At 38.1% G+C, this 23502-nt stretch overlaps 1 protein-coding gene across 5 annotated transcripts in view; it reads left to right on the top strand.

Annotated features, from left to right (window-relative positions):
* DNAH8 (dynein axonemal heavy chain 8) overlaps positions 1 to 23502 on the top strand; it is a 352138-nt gene that overhangs the window by 74325 nt on the left and 254311 nt on the right. For all 5 annotated transcript variants that reach the window (XM_047734783.1, XM_047734782.1, XM_047734781.1 and 2 more), the window contains 8 exons: positions 3668 to 3744; positions 5262 to 5361; positions 6075 to 6194; positions 7565 to 7700; positions 10608 to 10795; positions 14362 to 14442; positions 14859 to 14975; positions 15792 to 15911. In XM_047734783.1, the coding sequence (XP_047590739.1) occupies positions 3668 to 3744; positions 5262 to 5361; positions 6075 to 6194; positions 7565 to 7700; positions 10608 to 10795; positions 14362 to 14442; positions 14859 to 14975; positions 15792 to 15911 (939 nt within the window). The remainder of the gene's footprint in view (positions 1 to 3667; positions 3745 to 5261; positions 5362 to 6074; positions 6195 to 7564; positions 7701 to 10607; positions 10796 to 14361; positions 14443 to 14858; positions 14976 to 15791; positions 15912 to 23502) is intronic.

The raw sequence follows: 23502 nt of genomic DNA, 5'->3' as shown, positions 1-23502 counted from the left end.
AATTTGTGAGTTTTAAAACAACTTATTGCTTAACTTACTTGCTGTGGCTAGGTCTTCCATACTATGTTGAATAAAAGTGTTGAGAGTAGACTTGCTCCTGACCTTAGGGGAAAAGCTCTCAGTTTTTCACCATGGAATATGATTTTGGCTGTGGGTTTTTCACATAAGGCCTTTATTAAGTGGAGTTTTCTTCCCTCTAGGCCTACTTTACAGAGGGTTTTTATCATGAATGGATGTTGTAATTTGTCAAATGCTTTTTCTGCATCTATTGAATTGTCATATGGTTTTTATCCTTTTACTGATGTGATGTATCACATCAATTGTTTTACAAATATTAAACCACCCTGCATCCATGAAATAAAACCCACTTGATCATGGCATATGATTTTTTAAATATATTGTTTGATTTGGTTTGCTAATATTTTGTTGGGGGATTTTTGCCTCTATATTCATGAGAGATAATGGCCTGTAGTTCTCTTTTTGTGATGTCTGTATCTGGTTTTGGCATCAGGGTGATACTGGTCTGATGGAATGAATTTGGAAGTTTCCTTCCTCTTGTGTTTTTTGGAATAGTTTGAGAAGAAGAATTCATTAAATGTTTGGTAAAGTTTGTCTGTGATGCAGTCTGATCCTGGGCTTTTGTTTACTGAGAGTCTTTTGATTAATGATTCAATTTCATTGCTAGTAACTGCTCATTGCAAATTTTCTATTTCTTCCTAATTTAGTTTTGCCAAGTTATGTGTTTCTAGGAATTTATCCATTTCTTCTAAGTTGTCCAATTTGTTGGTATATAGGTTTTCATAATATGCTGTTACAATTGTTTGTACTTTTGTAGTGTTGGTTATTAGCTCTCCTCTTTTTTTTTTTTTAAGATTTTATTTATTTGACAGAGCGATCACAAGTAGGCAGAGAGGCAGGCAGAGAGAGAGGCAGAGAGAGAATAGGAAGCAGGCTCCCTGCTGAGCAGAGAGCCCGATGCGGGACTCGATCCCAGGACCATGGGATCATGACCCAAGCCAAAGGCAGAGGCTTTAACCCACTGAGCCACCCAGGCGCCTCAGCTCTCCTCTTTCATTAATGATTTTGTTTATTTGAGTCCTCTTTTTCTCTCTCTCTTTTCCTTTTATGATTCTGGCTAGAGATTTATCAATTTTGTTGATCTTCTCAAAGAATGAGCTGCTGCCTTCATTGATCTGTTCTATTGTTTTTTGTTTTGTTTTGTTTTTCAGTTTTAATGTCATTTCTTCTATAAAATTCTTGATTCCTTCCTTCTGCTAGTTTTGGATTTTATTTGGTCTTTTTCTAGCTCTTTTATGGATAAGGTTATGTTGTGTATTTGAGATTTTTCTTGCTTCTTGAGGTAGGCCTGTGTTGCTATAAACTTCCCTCTTTCAACTACTTTTGCTGCATCCCGTATTTTTGTGATTTATTAATAAAGATTATATGTTATAAAGGCTTTTCTGTGGCCTTAGGTACAAATTATAGCTTTCAGTATATTTAGAGGCCATCTTAAATTTTTAATAGTTTCAAAGAAGTGTCAGTGTTTAAATTTTCCTTCCTTTCCCAAATTTTGATTTAAAAACATGGCCTATATTAGTAGACTGTACCAATTTATAAGTGAAAATAATTTGGAAAGATTGCGTCAGTTCCATTGGTTGGGTACCAGGAGTTCAGAGTTCATTGTGAAGGATGGTGGGAGTTTTGGAAAAATATTTTCTTTTTCTTGTTCTTCCTTAATGTTGCAAAGGGGTTTCTGAGAGCAACAGTGTTGGAAAATGACACCTGTTGACCCTGGGCGTCGACAGTGTCATTATGTTGCTCTCCCAATATGCTTAGAGTTTGAGAAGTTCTTTATAGATCCTGGATATCAACCTTTTGTCTGTACTGTCATTTGCAAATATCTTCTCCCATTCTGTGGGTTGCCTCTTTGTTTTCTTGACTGTTTCCTTTGCTGTGCAGAAGCTTTTGATCTTGATGAAGGCCCAAAAGTTCATTTTCACTTTTGTTTCTTTGCCTTTGGAGACATATCTTGAAAGAAGTTGCTGTGGCTGATATCGAAGAGGTTACTGCCTATGTTCTCCTCTAGGATTCTGATGGATTCCTGCCTCACATTGAGGTCTTTTATCCATTTCTAGTTTATCTTTGTGTATGGTGTAAGAGAATGGTCGAGTTTCATTCTCCTACATATAGCCGTCCAATTTTCCCAGCACCATTTATTGAAGAAACTGTCTTTTTTCCACTGTATATTTTTTCCTGCTTTGTTGAAGATTATTTGACCATAGAGTTGAGAGTCCATATCTGGGCTCTCTACTCTGTTCCACTGGTCTATGTGTCTGTTTTTATGCCCGTACCATGCTGTCTTAGTGATCACAGCTTTGTAGTAAAGCTTGAAATCAGGTAACGTGATGCCCCCAGTTTTGTTTTTCTTTTTCAACATTGCCTTAGCAATTCGGGGTCTCTTCTGATTCCATACAAATTTTAGGATTATTTGCTCTAGCTCTTTGAAAAATACTGGTGGAATTTTGATTGGAATGGCATTAAAAGTATAGATTGCTCTATGCAATATAGACATTTAGCAATGTTTATTCTTCCAATCCAAGAGCATGGAATGGTCTTACATCTTTTTGTGTCTTCTTCAATTTCTTTCATGAGTGTTCTGTAATTCCTCAAGTACAGATCCTTTACCTCTTTGGTTAGGTTTATTCCCAGGTATCTTATAGTTCTTGGTGCTATAGTGAATGGAATCGATTCTCTAATTTCCCTTTCTGTATTTTCATTGTTAGTGTATAAGAAAGCCACTGATTTCTGTACATTGACTTTGTATCCTGCCACATTACTGAATTGCTGTATGAGTTCTAGTAGTTTGAGGGCAGAATCTTTTCCATATAAAGTATCATGTCATCTGCGAAGAGAGAGAGTTTGACTCCTTCATTGCCAGTTTGGATACCTTTTATTTCTCTTTGTTTTCTGATTGCTGTTGCTAGGACTTCTAATACTATGTTGAACAAGAGTGGTGAGAGCGGGCATCCTTGTCGTGTTCCTGATCTCAAAGGGAAGGCTGTGAGCTTTTTCCCATTGAGGATGATATTTGCTGTGGGTCTTTCATAGATAGATTTGATGAAGTTCAGAATGTTCCCTCTATCCCTATACTTTGAAGCGTTTTAATCAGGAACGGATGAAATGATCTGAGAAATATGCTTGGTAAGGGACATGCACTCCTTTTATAAATCTCTAGGTCAGTCATATCCAGTAAATAATAACGCCAACCACATGTGTAATTTTAATTTTTCTAGTAGCCACATGAATAGGTGAAATTAATTTTAATAATATACTTTGTTCCAACCCCAATTTTCAAAGTATTACAATTTTACATGTTGAGATAAAAACCATTAAGGTAGTTTACGTGCTTGTGGTGTGTGTGTGTGCTAAGCCTTTGAAATCTCGTGTGCATTTTACTTGAGAGCACATCTCACTTCTAAGTAGGGACACTTCAAGCGCTCTGTGGCCACATGGGGCCCCCATCCTGGATAGTGCAGTTCCAGGTGCTTAGGTGGTCGATGTGTTTCAGGTTATTATGATTCTGTAGAAAAATTATTAATTGTTGTTAAACAAAAGCAATCTCTTCCTTAATGCCCCCCCTCAATGGAATATTCATATTTCATTTTAGATACAAATACAGGCATTTATGAACAGTACTTTTGGAAAAATCTTATCTTCTCAACAGGCCCTTCAGCTGCTTCAAAGGTATTTATAAGGCATTAAGCGGTGTGGTTTCTAGGTGTGATAACTTTATATCTGAAAGTACAATTTTCAAATATGATATTTTTGGAAATCTCTCCTCTGTAAACTTTAAGACTTATAAACATTAGTCTTTCAATTACCATTAAGTAGACTGGTAAGAATGTGAAATATGGTATGATATTTTTCATTGCATTTTTTGAAGAAGAAAGTCTTCCAATAAGAGAATGGAATTATTTCACATGATTTTTTCCTCCAGCTATGTAATATATTTGAGGTTAATTTCATAGACATTATTGGAAAAGGAGCAAATAATATTTAATTCTGCATACTGCAAGGATTTCCAAAAGTGAAATTATCTAAGGGTAATAGATCCTCCAACTTCCCATTTTCCCTCCGGAGTGCTCCTGCTGCTTCTTTTTCCTCTATCCTGACAACAGTGCTCCCCTAAAGGGCAGGAAGGACAGCCTGGACTACAGGCCATTTCCTTTGAGCTCAGGGAGGGCTCATGGCCTGTGTTAGGGACCCTTTGGGAACTCTTTCCTGAGTGCCAGTGCCTCTGGTTTTGGGCCCAGTTTTGCTGCAGTTCCACGTCTCTGTGATAATGGACATACCTATGAGACCTTACCTCATGACCCCACTGAGAGAGTTAAACGAGACATATTAAAATGATTTTGACAGGGGCGCCTGGGTGGCTCAGTGGGTTAAGCCGCTGCCTTCGGCTCAGGTCATGATCTCAGGGTCCTGGGATCGAGCCCCGCATCGGGCTCTCTGCTCGGCGGGGAGCCTGCTTCCTCCTCTCTCTCTGCCTGGCTCTCTGCCTGCTTGTGATCTCTCTCTGTCAAATGAATAAATAAAATCTTTAAAAAAAATAAATAAAATGATTTTGACAAATCAAAGTACTGTACAAACAGATGGCAGTACCAATTTCTTGGCGATTTCTCTCTGTGTCTCTATCTATCTTGCTGTCCATCTGTCTCTCTTTTTACCTCCAGTGCACTGGTGTAAATTCGCTGTATTATTAGGATATTACTCTCCTAGTGCTTCCTGTATATCACTTAGCCTGACAGGGGAAGTGATATTTGACTGACAGATTGTTGCTATGATGTGGCAGAGGGAGGCTCAGTGTGCTGGCCTCCATCTTTGCTGAGCCAACCGCCACCACCACCCCACCTTTACTCATTTTCTCAATTTCAGTTTAAATGTCTCCTTCTAAGGGAAGTCTTCCTCGACTCCCCAGACTTGGCTGGGTTCCCCGATATGTGCATTTCTGTAATCCTTGTAATTTAAATAATTATTTACCTATTTACTCTTGACTAAAACTGCATTTTCTGTAACATACCTGGAGGTTCTAAGAGGGCTGGAGTGACACCTGTCCTGTTCCTCTCTGAATCCTGGGACAGTGGGTGAGGCCTGGTACGAGTATTTGTCAAAATGAGTGAATGAATGGATTTTTAGGATGGCAGCAATTCTTAAGTATGTTTCTCATTTACTTTTAATTATTCACCTTCCATTACTTTCAGATTCCAGAAGCTGCAAATCCCCTGTCTTCAGTCAGAAATAAACCACACAATTGAGCGTATTCTTCAGTTTTATGTGTCTGAACTCGAAGCTACTAAGAAGGCAAGGATTGCTTTTGTAAATAGAATAGTACTTCAGCTTTTTAAAAAGATTTTATTTATTTATTTTTTAGAGAGAGAGAGAGAGAGCAAGTAATGGGGAGTGGCAGAGAGAGAGAGAGAGAGAGACTCCCTGCTGAGCAGGGAGCTGGACACCGGTCTCGATCCCAGGACCCAGATCTGGAGATCATGAACCGAGCCAAAGGCAGACACTTAACCAACTAAGCCTCCCAGGCGCTCCCAGAATAGTACTTTGGTACAAAGTGAAAGTATCTGCCATACTTACCTTGTGCTAAGCTTCCCAGAATGATCCCTTCACTTCTAAGTACTTCCAATGTGCCCTTCTCTGTGTGGGAAGGTGTTGACAGTTTATGTCATTGGACAGTCAGCTTTGCAGCCCCGTGCTCTTCACAATTAAATATAGCTCTATAACAATTAAATATAGCTCATGTACTCCCTTATTTGAAGAACTCTTTAAGGTTTGGGATGAAATATAGAAAAAAGTTACATGTCATGGGAAAGAAGGGTTAAGAGAGAATTAAATGTCATATATTGTAAACATCGTAGTTTCAGAGCCGCAGATTATCGCTGAAGGGCATTTACATATTTTTGCATTACCTCCCGTGTGTAAAACATAGGAATACAAATGTATTGAATACTTTTGGCATTTTCCATTGTACTGAATTTTAAACATTAATACCAGATCTTTAATTACAGCTCTATCATTCTCAAAAAGATGACCCTCCCCTTGCTCGGAACATGCCTCCCATAGCAGGAAAAATACTTTGGGTGAGGCAGCTGTACCGGCGGATCAGTGAACCCATCAACTATTTCTTTGTAAGCCAGTAGTCCCATTTACAGTATGAGGATTATGGTGGTTTTAATACAAGATGTATATTTTATCCTGTAATATTTGTGTCCAATAAAGTAGTTAGAGCTACTGCTTTCACGAGGCAAAGAAAATTTAATTTATAAAGATGCTTGAGGGAGACTAAACCAATCCTCTCATGTTTCGGTAGGTAAGCTCACTTAATTACAGTTAATCTTTAAGGGGGGAAATCTTATAATCTTATGCCTTTTAATAACACAGGACACTTTATCAAGGCTTTTAAAGAGTCACTGTTTTGAAAATAATAAAGTCTCAGTGTAGTCCTGAAGATTTCTTCTATGTGTGGACGGATGGGTCACTGACATGTATTAGGGAAGGTGAAGACAACTCTTAGTATGTTCCTGAATTAGGAATTGAGATCTAGAGCAAAGTATAAAAGAGTTACATGACTTTTCTGTGTCCTTAAAATTATTCGATTTCTGAAAAGCCCCATGATGCTCTTAGGCCCCATTGTTATTCTAAAATTGCCAGTTTGCCCTCTTTTTGTTTTTGGTTTGGTTTGATTTTGTAAAGAGACAGATTCACAAAGTAGAGTTGGTTTGCTTAGGGTAGCATCTTATACCCAAATGCAGGACAAAATAAGTACTAAAAACAATCTTACAAGTAATTTTAATATTTAAGCATTCTTGGCTGTTAAGTTTCCATTGTTTCTGTTTGGCTGCTGTCAATCATTTTGCTGTTCTCACTATTTGTAAAAAAAATTCAAAGCCTGGTCTTAAAAAAGTGGCCAGGGTGGAGACTCCATGGTTGATTGACTCTGCGTGACAGAGCCGAGATTGCCCTGTTTTTGACATCTGCCATTCAAAGCATAAAACATTTGATGTTTACCTAAAGAAATTTGGTTTTTGTTTTTTGATATACAGTTACTTTTTTTTTTTTCAGTGCTGAAATTTGGGAATTTTCCCTGATATTCACAGGTCAAGGAAAATGAGTCCATTGTATTTTTTTCCTTTTTATTTAGTATTATTATTAATTAAATATTTCAAACCTACACGGTATAGAAAATACAAAATTGACATCTTATCCAGAATTGTGGGGAGAGAACAGAGAGTTGAAGGCAGAGGCTCTCAGCCTGGCAGGCTGTTAAGGCTAGAGATCTTTCTTTCTTAAGTCCTTTATTGCCTTTTCCAATGTTCCCTTTCCACCAGTGAAGTTTCCCTACTTCCGTCTCTAGTTTGTATGGGTTTCCTCATCTCTGTTTTACTCTGAGGCAAAATCTAAGGCATAATTATTTGATGACATTTTAAATACCAGCAGCTTTCTGCTTGGGATAGGAAAACAATCAGCAGTCTTTTAATTATAAATATTTTTTTCCCAGAAAAACTCAGAAATTTTGTCAAGTGCGGAAGGTAAAGCTGTCATACGTCAGTATAACAAAATTTCCTATGTTCTGGTGGAATTCGAGGTGGTCTATCACACAGCTTGGGTCAGAGAGATCTCGCAGTTACAATATGGTGCGTATAAGACACGCGGTGATGCTGTGGAGGGGTATTAGGTGATTTTGAACGAAGTCATGGTTCTGGAGAATTTGTACATTCCTCTGATACAATATTACAATAGTTACTTTTAGATTTGGGGATGATATAATTATTTTTTTTTTACATTTCTTACTAGTATTCTGATTGTATAAGTGAAATTTGCCATCATCTTAAAGTTGCTATACTTCGATTGTGACCTCCCACTAAAAAAGCAGCATTTAAAAGTAACTATTGAGACTCTTTATAGATATTTCTCCATAGACTTGGGGGAAGTTTTCATATTCCGTTTTATCATTTTATAGATTCAAATCTCAGTCCTGATCAGGGGAGAAAGAATTGCACTTTGCTTGTCTTCCTCCTCCCCTTCCATTCTTTCTTTTTCTATAAGCGAATTTAACTTCACCTTTGAGCTCCATGAAATTCACAGTATTAGGGCTGTGCCTGAGTACCTCTGCAGGGGGCCAAAGTGTTGGGTGGAGTCAAGTGTGAGGCAGGGGGTGGGCGGTTTCAAGCCATCATGCATCCATGCTGCCATCACCTGTAATGTTTGTTACTGTGGGGGCTCAGTTGTTGGTTGGTTCAGGTTCCTGATTTGTGCCATCTTAACCTTAAGCTCTTATCTATAATCTTGGTGGAACCCTGACCGTTACCCCAGACAGAAAGGTTTCTTCCTCCCAGGCCAGGATCCCCACTCCAGCAGAGTACAAAATTGCAGACACAGGAAGCACAAATCCTGTGGTTGGGTCATTGTGAGTGATCATAAGAAGGGCCGCTCTTTTTCTGCCCGTTGGTTCCAGACCCATATATTTTAGCTGTTGGAGGACATGTCACTATTGCCATCCATTGATTAGCTCATGCCTGCTACCTGGAGGACAGGGTCCCAACCCTGCAGGTTGTCTTCCCCGCCTGGCCCCTTAGTTTAGCCATTAGTAAGCCACTTGTACCAGCCCAGGCGTTTCTGGGTAATGAGTATGGTAGGACCCTATGGATCCTACTGAAAACTAGCTAAGGAGCAAAACTCTCAAGGAGTATCAAGAGAAACTTAACGTTAACGTTATGGAGAAGGACAAAACAGAACTGTTAACTGAAGTATGGAGCAGGTGTTATCTTGCTTCTATAATATCATATGCTTTTCTACTTTTCATTTGTCCTGATTGTTTTTCCTCTTACAAGCCCATGTTCAAAAACAAGTTCACCAGTCACCTCTTCAATGTAGCCCTTCCTTATTCTTCCTCCTGTACACGCTTTATCTGCTCATCTTTCCCATGACACTTACTGCTTCAGGGATCTGTCTCAAATCCCCTTCACATTCCAAGGATACTGTCTCTGTCTGTTTCATCTTGTATACTTTAAGTAACAGTCAGCGATGCCAACACTTATAGAGTCCTTACCCTGTGCCAGTCAAAGCAGTTTTACATATGCAGCTTCCTTTTGTCCTCATGGCCACCCTACGAGGAGCTGTATTTATCCTCATTTTATATATGAGGAAACTGAGGTACTAAGAGATTACGTCACTTGCACAAGCTCATCACGCAGCTTGGAAGTGGCAAAGCTACAGTTTAAATCTGCCTTTCCTCTGAACACAGGTTAGTGGAAATGAATTGTTCTGCAAGGCTTCTTGTTATATTGACGTGGCTATATTTAACCATATAGAAACTTGGAATAATAATTGAGGACCTGGAACTGGCCTCTCATAGATTGTTGGTCTATGAAGTTGAATGAAATGTCACTCAGTCCTGGAGCTGACTTCCTGGCTGTCATAATTCTTAGTGGTCTTGCTGACCATTTTGTCCTTTGAAGAAAGCTCAGTACAGCCTTAAGGAAGATAGATTTCATTACATGAGTGTTCCAAGGTTATTTTGGAATTTACTTGGGAGGATAAATGATTTCTGGCTCAATTTTAAAAAGTTTCCACGTGGATTAGGTAAGAATTTTAGTTGAAATCCTCATACAACCAGCATCATTAAGAACCATTTCGAGACTAATGTTATCTGATGAATAAAAGTCAGCTAACTTCAAAGGAATATATAGACGATTTCATTATACTAGAAAATAGATGCAGCCACATTCTGTGAAGTAATGTGAGGCTTGGAAGATACATAAGAAATTCTCCTGTTAGTAATGTTTGTTAATATAAGATATAATTTAGGCTAGCACATACTCATCTAGAAGTGTGTTGTTATTATGCCTCTAGAAGTAATTCATGTTAGGATAACAATTTAGCTAAGGCTACTCACCACTAGCCGGGATTACATATTTCAATTCATGATCAAAAGCATGCCCGCAAATTCCTATTTATATGAATGATGTTCAGGTAGTAGTTTAGGTGTAGCATAAAAAAAGTCTTTATCTCCTAGAAGCTCACAATGCCATGATCTTTAGTAAATATATCTTATTGATGTGCTTATTTAGCAGACTTTCAAGATGAAGGCTTAATTCTTCCTTTAAAGGAGCAGTTTGGGGTTCACTGTGGAAAAGGGTTTGTCATATGAAGTATGTCCTATTTTATACTTGTGCACACAGTTCTCTCCCAGAGGTGCATGAAATCACAATCCATTAAAAGAAACTACATTGTATTATAGCTCTCTTAGACCCACTCAGAAAAGTGTTGCTGTTCATAGCATGAAGGCTATCTGTTCCTCATTCATTTTTATCTCTCCAGGTCTGATTTTATGGGTTTGCAGACATACTGCATTCCCTTATTTAAGTTTTGAGCACAGACCACATGTCAGATGCTATGCCTCATCACCGGGGTATCCAACACTATTGTTCTATTAAGAAGTCAGCACTCAGTGGGGAAGGGAGGTGTGTAAGCATGGCTGGAAGCAGAAGAGAAATCCAGAAAAGCTAATGTCAATAATGTCAATAATTGTTTATGTGTAGCTTTACAAGCCACACTTTTTGTGCGACACCCAGAAACCGGGAAGTTGCTGGTTAATTTTGATCCCAAAATTCTGGAAGTTGTTCGGGAAACCAAGTGCATGATAAAAATGAAGTTGGATGTACCAGAACAGGCAAAGAAATTGCTAAAATTGGAAAGTAAATTGAAAGCAGACAAATTACATTTGCAGGTAAGATAGATTATATACATATATTTTAAAGATTTTATTTATTTATATGAGAGAGAGTGAGAGAAAAAGAGAGTATGCACAACCATGAGCAGGAGGGGTGGGGGGAGGGAAGGCAAAGGGAGAAAGAATCTGAGGCCAACTAAGCACAGAGCCTGACTTGGGGCTCCATCCTTGACTTTGAGATCACGACCTGAGCTGAAACCAAGAGCCCAGTGCCCAATTGACTGAGACACCCAGGTGCCGCAAGATAGATTATATTTTAAAATTATTTTGGAAGGAGGTTTTTTTTTTTGTGAAAAAAAAAAATATCATAGCAGTTGTGCTGATATGGTAGTGAGAGATAATTTTTTACTTTGTTGATTTTTTCCATTTTTCTTCAGCTTTATTGACGAATGGTTGTAAGATATTTAAAGTAAATATTAAAGTAAAATTAAAATTGTAAAATTATAAGTAAAATTGTAAGATATTTAAAGTATACATCATGATGATTTGATATGAATATACATTATGAAAGGATTCCTCTCATGTAGTTCATTCATCTATATATTATGTATACTATAGATAAATATGTACTTAGATATATATTATCTATCTATATATTATACATATATATAGCTATATATTATATATATATATTTTTTAAAGATTTTATTTATTTATTTGACAGAGAGAGATCACAAGCAGGCAGAGAGGCAGGCAGAGAGAGAGAGGAGGAAGCAAGCTCCCCGCTGAGCAGAGAGCCCAATGCGGGGCTCCATCCCAGGACCCTGAAGTCATGACCTGAGCCGAAGGCAGTGGCTTAACCCACTGAACCACCCAGGCGCCCCTATATATTACATATTGATATATATGTATATATTAAACCAAAAAGAAACAGTATATATTTGTTTGTATATACACATATATTTGTTTCTTTTTGGTGAGAATCTTTAAGTCCTACTCTCTTAGCAAAATTCAATTAGATGACATAGTGTTATTAGTTACAGACACCACATTATACATTGGATCTTCAGTCCTTATTCATCTTATACCTGAAAGATTGTACCCTTTTACCCACCTCTTCTTATTCCCTCCCCACCCCAAACCCCTGGCAACCACTTTTCTACTGTTTTTACAAGTTCAGCTATTTAAAATTCTGCATATAAGTGAGACCATACAGTATTTGTCTTTCTCTGTCTGCCTTATTTCAATTAGCATAAGGCTTTCAAGGTCCATCCATGTTGGTGCAAATAGCAGGATGTCTTTCTCATGGCTGAATAATATTTCATTATGTATATATACCATATTTTCTTTATCCATTCACCTATTGATGGATGTTTCCATATCTTGGTTGTTGTAAATAATGCTACAATGAACATGGGAGTGCAGATATCTCTTCGAGATCCTGATTTCATTTCCTCTAGATCTACATTTAGAAGTGGGATTGCGCACATCATGTGGCATTTTTATTTTGAACTTTTTGTGGAACCTCCATACTGTTTTCCACAGTGGCTGCACCAATTTACATCCACACCAACAGTGCATGAGGGTTCTCTTTTTTTTTTTTTTTTAAGATTTTATGTATTTATTTGACAGAGAGAGAGATCACAAGTAGGCAGAGAGAGAAGGGGAAGCAGGCTCCCCGCTGAGCAGAGAGCCCAATGCGGGGCTCGATCCCAGGACACTGAGATCATGACCTGAGCCGAAGGCAGCGGCTTAATCCACTGAGCCACCCAGGCGCCCCAACATGAGGGTTCTCTTTTCTGCATATCCTGGCCAACACTTGTTATCTCTTGTCTTTTTGAGATAACCATTCTAACAGGTTTAATTTTAATTAATTAAATAAATTTAATGATTAAATAAAATAAATAATTAAAATAAAATTGAAAATAAACCATGAAAATAATAAAATAAATGAAATAAATAAATAACTTAACTTAAATAAATAAAAACCATTCCAACAGGTGTGACATACCATCTCACTGTGGTTTTGATTTGCATTTCCTAGATGGTTAGGGATATTGACTACCTTTTCACGGACCTATTGGCCATTTGTGTGTCTTCTTTGGAAAAATGCCCATTCAGTTCCTTTGCACATGTTTTAACTGGATTGTTGGAGTTTTGGGTTATTGAGTTGTGTGAGTTAGTTCCTTATATATTTCAGCTATTAACCCTTTATTAGATATATGATTTGTAAATATTTTTTCCCATTCCATAGCTGCCTTTTCATTTTGTTGATGGTTTCCTTTGTTGTGCGAAGCTTTTCATTTATATAGTCCATTGGTTTCTTTTTGCTATTGTTGCTTGTGGTTTTGGTGTTAAATCCAAAAATCACAGCCAGGACTGATGTCAAAGAGTTTACCTCCATGTTTTCTTGTTGGAGTTTTATAGTTTCATGTCTTAAACTTAAGTCTTTAATCCATTTTGAGTTGATGTGTGTGTGTGTGTGTGTGTGTGTGTGTAAGATAGGTGTCCAGTTTCATTCTTGTGCATGTGATTGTCCAGTTTTCCCAACACTATTAAAGAGACTGCCCTTTTACTATTGTATAGTTTTGGCTCCTTTGTATATTTTTGCTTCTTTGTACATTAATGGACCATATGCACATGGATTTATTTCTGGGCATTTATTCTGTTCCCTTGTTTATTTTTTATTTTATTTTGCTTTATTTTATATTCCAATATGTTAACATACAGTGTTATATTCCCTTGTTCCTTCTTTATAGTAATAAAATACTAATGTGCAACTAGGAGAGTGGGAACAGAAAAGGAGGAAAGGAATTAATAACTTCAAAACTATTTAAAAAAATTTTTTTGTTGTTGTTTATTTATTTGACAGATAGAAATCACAAGTAGGCAGAGAGGCAGGCAGAGAGAGGAGGAAGCAGACTCCCTGCGGAGCAGAGAGCCCGATGCGGGGCTCGATCCCAGGACCCTGAGATCATGACCTGAGCTGAAGGCAGAGGCTTTAACCCGCTGAGCCACCCAGGCACCCCAATAACTTCAAAACTATTAAGTAAACTTTGAAACAGGTTAATATTATTTATTTAGAGAAAAATTAACCTGAATCCACATTTCCCAACACACCATGCAATAAATTACAAAATGATCAATTTTTACTGATAATTATGGTTCATCTTTAAAAAATATCTAAAAGAAAAGAGAAAAGCCTATTAACTCTGATTGTGCATACATTTATTTTGATTCAAGAAAAGAAGTGTGGCATCAGTAACTATGCTTTAATGTGTCAGAAGACAAGGAACAGAAAGGGGAAAAATGTATAATGACAGCTACTGTGAAAAGATAATTATCCAAGCTATTTGAAATAGCAAAATACAGAAAAATAATTAAATAATAAATACAAAACATGCAACTCTAGAAAGTTTCACTGACTTGCTGTTTAAAGGATATGTTAAGGTAATTTACAGGGGAAGAAAAAGTATGATAAATTAATCTAAATTTAGGCAAGCAGCCTTAATCTTGGCAGGACTATGAGGCAACAGGTATAATGAAAACTTCCTGGTATGGATGAAAATATGACCCGCTTTACAATAAATTAAGGTCGCACATACCATTTTGACTTTCAACAGGGTCTTCTGCAGTATTATGAAGACTTATGTCAGGAAGTGCCTTCGGTGTTTGTCAATCTGATGACCCCTAAAATGAAAAAGGTTGGTAATGCTGAAGGTTTATATTATTTCCCTGTTGTTTAAAATTAGATCCCCGTTCTACAGATTATGGATTTTAGAACGTCTATTCTTGCCTGGATCTTCTGTCTTTCTAGTTCAACATTATAGCTCTATTTTTCCTATAGAGTGATTTCTTGTCAACAAGTTTTGTTGCCTTTGAAAAACAACTAAATCTCAATAATGAGCACTTTCTAAGAATCCATGATTCTTCATGGACAACCAAAGATGATTAAAAAGCAAAGTCACCTTTACCAGGTATAGTGGAGGGAAATATAATTAAGGAAATATAACATATGATATTTCCAGGTAATAAAAGAAAGCTTTTTTTTTTTTATTTTTGTAAACGCAGATATTCCTGCTAATCATGGAAGCTGCTACTTTTTTTTTTCTTTTTCTAGGTGGAATCTGTGTTGAGACAAGGGCTCACAATATTAACATGGTCGTCTTTAACACTGGAAACCTTCTTTAAGGAGGTTGACTCAGTTTTGAATATGTTCAATCAACTTTTAAAGAAGGTATGATACATACATTTAAAAAAACTACATAGATTCATACTCAAGCTATAAGGAATAGTTTGCTTACCTATGAAAGCTAAAGGGTGTGACTTTTAACTAGAAGGACTCCTATTAAGTTAAAAAAATAATGCTTTATGTTTCTCTTGCTGCTTTGGGACCTTTTCATTTAGGGTTGCCTTGTTTTTATCTCTGAATTACTTGCTTTCAATTTGTTAAAATGGTGGTTCATCTCCACCGTGCAGTTTAGAAAATGGGATGATGGTAGACTGTGGAAAATGGCAGAATAGAATGCTTAAATATTAATATTAATACATCTACTATTAGTTAGTTGAGGATTCATCTAATTGGAGATTGCCTATCGATTTCTGACATCTTTGCTATGTGGATTATGCATGCCTTTTAGGTGTGCTATCTGTGATGGCAGCCTGGTATAACAGACAAAACTTGGAGGTTTGGGAGTCAGCTAAACCTAGCTACAACGATCTGCCTTTTGCTATGTATGTGTTCCTTCCCAGGTTATTTTACTTATCTGAACCTTTGTTTCTTTAGCTATATAACTTGGATAGTAAGTGAGTCATGGACCAGGTAAGGATTAAAAGAGATAACACATAGGAGATTATGGTACGATGCTTGCTTGCTCTATAAAACTTTACTTCCATTTTAAGGCTTCTTTGCAGATGTACTCTAAAATTTCCACCAAATTGTGCTTGGCTCAAGGCCCAAGTTTCTAGATATATCCTTCTAAATTAGTTTATAACTCAAGTACATTTGGATGAAAGAAGAGTTTTCCTCTACATTTATTTTTCTTGTTGGTAGATCAGTGACTTGTGTGAAATGCATATTGATACGGTTCTAAAGGAGATAGCCAAAACTGTGTTAATTTCCCTGCCCGAAGGGGGTGCTACCAAAGTAGAAGACATGTTGATGCTCAATGAGGTATGCATTTATCTATTATGTTTTAATCATAGAAATCCTGTCTCATAAACCTAACATGGAAAACCCAACAGTGGAATTCTCTATCAGTAGCATATAGACATCCTAGCTTTTTTGGAGAGCCTCAGATCCAAAGATTCAACATGGTTTCAATAGCTCAAACCCACAGCCACACCCTGGACTGATCTTTCTAATATTCTCAACCTCAGGCTGGAGTCTCCTGGGTTTCTAGCAGTGGTTCACTCTTCTTCCTTTGATGGATGACCTCAAATGCCTCTTGGTTTTAACTACCACAGACTTTCCCTTAAGCCACTCACAGAAATCTGGAAGTCATCTGGAATCCTTTCCTCACTCCCATTTCTAAATTCAGTCAGTCTTCAGAATTAGTGAGGTTTTTGCCTTTTACTCCAAGTTTGCTTGAATTGCCTCTTCTTTTCCATACTTACTACCCTTTCCTATGTCAAGCCCTTAAGGTTCATTCTGAGTTTAGCAACTGATATTATGATCTAACTGGTCTCTCTGCCTCCATATTTGGCCCTGTCATATCCATTCTCCACGTTGCCACTCATGATCTTAAATCCTTCAAGAGCAGTTTCATCCAGTGTCTACAGGACAAAACCTAACCTCCTCAACATCACAATATACTGAAATTCTTTGAGTACATATTTATGCTCCATTGGCTCAAAATCACAAAGACAGGAACCCTGTCTAATCATTTTTGAGGCCTGGCACATAGCAGTCTCTCTCAGAAATGCTCACTTTATGTCTTGAACCCACTTTATGTCTTAAACCAGATTCTTCTTTCTTTCTTGCCTGCTGTGTGCTTCAACTACACTCACCCTGCTGGTTTGGGTCACCTTGCTCGTGTCAACCAAAGGTAGCTCTATCTCAAGGGGTCCAATCCAGCCCATGGGATATAGGAACGTTTGCTCCTTTTTCTATGGAAATGCAGACTCCTCTTGCCTTTAGGGGTTTGGACAGCCAGCTGGCCTCTTGCCTTAGGACAACTCAGGCATAGATCGGCTCCTCTATCCTCCAATTCTAGAGGACATGGGTCAAGGTCTCCAAGTGGTCCCTTTGGTGTACCCTACACTTATTTCTACCTGATCTCTACCAATGATCATACTTCCTTTCTATAATCTCAAGATGGGCAAAGGTCTGATGGTTGCCTCCTCTGCTACTATTTAAGAACTACCTTCTGCATAAACTGTAGGATCTTAATGTCATTTGTTCTCAGCATTGGGGCTTTGGCTATAACAGGGACAACACAAAATGGCCCATTTTTATATCTTGTTCTTGGAGCATGCAAGTTTAAAATGATCGTGTCTTCCTGATCATTTGTTCCTTCTATCACTGTTAAGCTTTTAATCTTTGAAGACTATTTTATTTGTCATTATTATAGCTACACCAGACTTTTTTGGTTATTATGTTCCAGATATATCTTTCTCTAGTCTGTTTTTTCTAACCATTCTGGGTTCTCCTATTTTAGGTTTTTTCTTCTAAAGAACATTTAGCTGGATTTTGTTTTTAACCTACTGTGAAAAATGTCTTTTTTTTTTTTTTGCAAGTTACTGTATAAGTTTAATGCACTTGCAGTTAGAATTCCTATACATTTATTTATCAAATTGCATTAAACTCTATTATTTTAAAATGATAAATAATGAAGAATAGGTAATAAAAAATTTTATTAAAGCCATTGTAATCAAATCAATATGGCATTAACAGAAAAAATATATAATTTAGAGGAACAAAGTAAAGACTCTAGGAGAAAAAGAGCACAATAAAAAATTAATACACCTTCAAAGGTAATATTTTAGTTCAGTGGGGAGAATGACGGATTAATTAAATGGTGCTAGCACTGTTTCTCAGGAAGAAAATATGATTAGGCACCTCTCTTTTTTAATTGTTGAAATATACTTGACATATAATGTTAAATTAGTTTCAGGTGTACAACACAGTGATCTGACAATTCTGTACATTACTCAGTGCTCACCACAATAAGCATAGTCACCACCTGTCACCGTACAGTATTACAGTATTATTGACTATATTCTCTATCCTATACTTTACATCTCTCTGATGGATTTATAGCTAGAGGTTTGTACCTCTTAATTCTCATCACCTATTTTATCCACCCTCATCCCCTCTGGCAACCACCAGTTTGTTTTCTATATTTATCAGTCTGTTTCTGTTTTGTTGTTGTTGTTGTTGTTTCTGTCTGTTTGTTCATTTGGTCTTTTGTTTTGTTTCTGTCCATGTTGTTATAAATGGAAAGATCTCATTCTCTTTTATGGTGGGAAAATATTCCCTTGTTTCTACATATCACATCTTTATCCATTCATCTATTGGTGGACACTTGGGCTGCTTCCATAATTTGGCTATTATAAATAATGCTGCAGTAAACATAGGGGTGCATGGATCCCTTTGAATTAATGTTTTTTTTTTTTTCATTTTTTATGTAAATACCCAGTAATGTGATTACTGGTAGATCTATTTTTAACCTTTTGAGGAACTTCCATACTGTTTTCCAGTATGGCTGTGCCAGTTTGCATCCCTATCAATAGTACAAAAGGGTTCCTTTGCCTCCACGTCCTCACCCAACACTTGTTTCTTGTGTTTTTTATTTTAGCCATTCTGACAGGGGTGAGGTGGTGTCTTATAATTTTGATTTGTATTTCCCTGATCGGGGACATTGAACATCTTTCCATATGTCTCTTGGCCATTTGTATGTCTTTTTGGAAAATGTCTTTTTGGCGTTAAAAATTTTTCCATCTTCGTTCAGTGGAATCCTTCAGGCTGGCTTCTATATTTTTTTATATGACTCCGGTAGTCTTTGAAAGCTCCCTTGCTTTCTGGAACTATAGGGTATCATGGGCTCATGTTTTACATTTCCTGTCCCAGGTCTGGGATCACCCATTTCTCCAGTCAGCCCTCATTCCTTTCCACTTTACCAGTACAAAATAGTATATGGAGATCACAATTTGGGTCCTAGGAAAGGCACTCAATTTTAAACTTTTAGCTATTCCTTATAGTATTATTTCTGCATCTCCCAAGTAGTATATCTGGGGTACTGCTTCTTGAATTGACAAATTTGCACATTATTTGCTTCCTGCTTTAATAAGTGAGCATTTATTTCTTTGACCCTATCCTCTATCACTCCTCCCTTGTTTTCTCAATATAGTTATAAAATAATTTTTAGTTAAACAATAATGGTAAATAGCAACACTTAATTATGCCCATACAAATATTAGCCAATGCAGAACCATATATTGTACATGTAATGTGTTTTTTCTTAAACAACTTTTTTGTTTTGCTTGGGGTTCCTGATTGTTTCTGTTTTCACATTTTCTTTCAAATACACTATTATATCGGACTCCCAATTTTCCCCCCAAGAGACTTCCTCTCAGAGCCCTCTGACTACCTATTTTTAACCTGGGTTGATTAGTCTCTAGGTCAGCTGCAAAATTATTAACCTGGAACTCTCCCTGTCTGCTCTGTTTCCTGAATTCTGTATTATTCTAGGAGGGACTGCCCTTCAGATGCTGGAAAGGTCTTTTCTGAGCAAATGAAATTTTCCAAAGAAAAAGTTGCTGGCTTCCTGCCCCAGGGGGGTGAAGGGGTGCTAGGGGTAATTTCCTGCCTGTCATTTTCTTCTCACTCATTCTAGAATCTGACTCTATGCACTTCACACCAGGTCTCACTTATAAACAAGCAGAATACAAAGGAACAGGAAATACCTCTATCAGTATCCTTCTTTTTGACCCATTTACAATGGTAATCATTTTCTATTGGTATGTACCTATAACTGTTGTGGAAGAAAAATTCACACTACCAGATAAAATTTACTTTGCACACACTAATGAAGAAATTTTATATGCATAGAAAGAGAAACCGATCACACAAATCAGGGAAATTAGAATAGATAAAGGGTGATCGAGTTTGAATGTGGTGATTGCATTGATATCCCACCAGCAGATGCTATTACTATTAGATAAGTGATAAGTTAAGATACAAGAGCTGGAATTTTGAAGGGTGCTTTGCCAACCAATATGTGCCAGTCACTTGCATCAGACGGATCCAAGGTCTAGTAATACAAACCTGTCATCAGGTGGGCCTTTATAATGAAGGCAGAGTAAGATTTATAATGACAGGGCAAGTCTGGTAATATTCTGGACAGAAATAGTTTTGGAAACACACTACACATACTGCTAATTTTGGCAGGAGGTTAGTGTGGGCCAACCGGTGGTTTCACACCATATTTGGGAACCAGCGATATTCGCAGTCCTGGACATGGTCCTTGACTTGGAGCATCTAACTGTGGTTTTAGGTGAGATTATGTTCTTTTTAAAAAAAAACTATCATCCACTGGCTTCACCAGCTTCACTTTGGATCCTTTGCTCCATGATACTGAGCAAAGTGCACTTATCCTTGGCCACCTGGCTTCCTTTTAGACTTTGCCAGTAGTGGTGATAGAAGGAGAGTGGAAGAGAAAGAAGAGACTTAGCCTTTCCGGCTTTTTTTTCTGTTCCCAATATAGTCAGACAACCTCTCTTGGCTGGCAGTGGCAGTTAATCCTAGGTCCTAGCTTTTTCCAGCTCTTCCAGAACTCGCTTCTTGGGCTTCTCAGATGTACCACCCCCACAAGGCCCCGCCCTGAGGCAGGAGCGCCGGCTGGGCAGCTCCCTTACCTCCCAGCTCCAGGTTCTAGAAACTCCAGCCTCTTGCCTTTGCTCTTCCAGGTTCGGGAGCTGCTTCCTGCAGTAACTCTCCGTGTGACTTTTGTGTCCCTTTTTGCCTTTTTGAGTCCTTTAACAGTTGTTTAATCACTTCTCTATATTACGTTTTCTCATTCTGTCAGGTAGAACAGCTGGTGCGGCATCTGTTTTCCTGACTGAACCCTGACTGACATATCTGTATCTCGATAGGTACACAAAGGGAATAGAAAATCAGGGAAATGTGATCCAAGTTATGATAGGAAGACTGGTAAATACATCAAAGGGTATTAAAAGTTATTTCAACCAAATCAGCTTGGCTCCATAGAGACAGAAAGTCGATTGGTGGCTGCCAACTCTGTGCAGATGGGTGAATGAGGAGGGACTGCTAATGGGTCTGAGAATTCTTTTTGGGGGAGATGAAAATATTCTGGAAATAGCAGTAATGGTTGCACAGCTCTGTGAATATACTAAAAACCAATGAATTGTATACTTTACAAGGGTAATCTTTGTGGTATTGTGTTGTGAATTGTATCTCATTTAAAAAAAATAAAAAAGAAAGAAAATTAGTTTGACGGTTTTCCAGTCTGTCCCTGAACTGCCCTTCAGTTCAGGCTGCTCTTCACTGAGTTCAGAGAAGCCTCATGGAGGAAGTTCCAACCTCTTTTCAGAATCTCGGTCCTCCGGATGGGCCCCAAATCCCACTCTTTTTTTTTTTTTAATTTATTTATTTGACAGACAGAGATCACAAGTAGGCAGAGAGGCAGGCAGAGACAGAGAGGAGGAAGCAGGCTCCCCGCTGAGCAGAGAGACCGATGTGGGGCTCAATCCCAGGACCCTGAGATCATGACCCGAGCTGAAGGCAGAAGCTTAACCCACTGAGCCACCCAGGCGCCCACAAATCCCACTCTTTCTTGCCCTCTTGGCAACCTTCCTCCCACAGTCTTCTTCCCTCTCTTCTCTATCTTCATTTTTCCCTTCCACCGGACCCCTCCTACTAGCAGTCTAATATGTTCTCTTGTCTTTTCCTTGTCAACAAACAAAAAACTTCCCACACCTCCCTTCATTTCTCATTCACAGCCCAACTTCCCATGCGCGCTGCCTTCACTTTCCCATCTTTCACTTCCCATCTCCATTTGTGTTCCCCAATTCCTGGCTTAGATTATTTCTGGCACGAATTAATATTTTTAATACCTTTATGGAGATATGATTCACACAACATAACAACGTACCCATTTAAAGTATACAGCCCAGTGGTTTTAGTGTATTTACAGAGTTGGGCAACCATCATCACAGTTTTAGAACATCTTTCATCTCAACCCTTCCAGCACTACTGGGCAACCACTAATCTCTTCAGAGTTGTTTGTTTTCCCTGCTCACCTGATGTGGCTCTCACCACTGTCATTCCAGTGTTAACCTCTGTGTTGAATTAATCAGAAAGGCTGGAATGAATAAGTGATGGACCCAGGTGGGAAGCGCTAGCGCGGTGGGTAGGGCATTGGAGAATATCTCCAGGTGGGAGGAGGAACACCACTTCTTCTGAGACTGAGAAAAGAAGAGGGTGGGTTCAGATACACACAAAGTGGAATAAATGAGAGAGAGAGAGAGACTTAGAAGTAACTCTCTCAATCCAGTAGTCAAGAAAGGAACATGCAAAGGCAGTGTATGAGAGATATGGGACTTTCTGAGGCTTGTCTGTGTGGAGGTTTTTGCTTGGACAGGCTCAGATCCCCTTGCAGAAGTGAGTTTGAAGGCCCGTGTCGGCTGCTCCCTTTTATTTTTCTATTCCCTAAAAGGTATGGACATCATAGACATGTCAAAAGACCTGTTCAACCTCATAGGCCAGTTTTCTTTTCTGAATTTAATTAGTTCTTAATTTCTTCCCAAAACCTATTAGAAAAGTTCAGAAAGGCAAAGCCCTGGGTTTAAAATCAGGCAACACTGGTTTCAAACTCCTGCGTTGTCCAGTTGCTACGTGACCTTGGACAAGTTGCTGATTCTTTGAGCCTCGGTTTTCTCATCCGTGGGGACAATGATATTACCTATCCCAAGAGGTTGTCATTTAATTAAATGGGCTATTACATGGGAAGCTCTTAAACAGATGCCTGGCATAAATGAGCCTCATGCTCACTTTAAAACCTTATTTCGTTTGAATCTCAAAGCAACTCTTTGGATTGTCCTTTTTTGAAACCACTTCTCATTTTCAATGTTTGACATCCTTATCTCTCTTGTTCTTCAGCTTTCTAAAAAAAATTTTTTTTTAAATTTCTTTCTTTGTTTTGTTTTTGTTTTAGTTTTTTAAGTAAACTCTATATTCAACATGGAACTTGAACTCATGATCCCAAGGTTAAGAGTCTGTTCTACCTACTGAGCCAGCCAGGTGCCAGTCATCATTAAATGTGAATGTAGATGTTTACGGGTGATTGAGTCACATAAAAGTCAAAGACTTTGAGTTTTTCTTTTTCTCTCTTCCTTTTCTTTACTTGGACCTTAGCAGCCTTTAGCCATTGACAGTTTTGGATCTAAAACATTATGCTACTGACAACTATCTCTAGTCATTTTATTTTCTTCTTCTTCTTCTTTTTTTTTTTTCAAGATTTTATTTATTTACTTGACACAGAGACAGTGAGCAAGCAGAAAGAGTAACAGAGTAACAGAGAGCAAGCACAAACAGGGGGAACAGCAGGCAGGGGAGAAGCAGGCTCCCTCTGAGCAAGGAGCCTGTAGTGGGGCTCAATCCCAGGACCCTGGGATCATGACCTGAGCTGAAGGCAACCACTTAACCAACTGAGCCACCCAGGCACCCCTCTCTAGTCATTTTCAAGTGATGTTAATTATACTTTTAGAGATTAAAGTTATATTAATAGTTTTTACAGTATTTT

The sequence above is a fragment of the Lutra lutra genome, chromosome 6 (assembly GCF_902655055.1).
Source record: "Lutra lutra chromosome 6, mLutLut1.2, whole genome shotgun sequence".
Taxonomy (NCBI): Eukaryota; Metazoa; Chordata; class Mammalia; order Carnivora; family Mustelidae; genus Lutra; species Lutra lutra.
The sequence above is the reverse complement of the archived record's forward strand: the minus strand, read 5'-3'. Positions and strand labels throughout refer to the sequence as shown.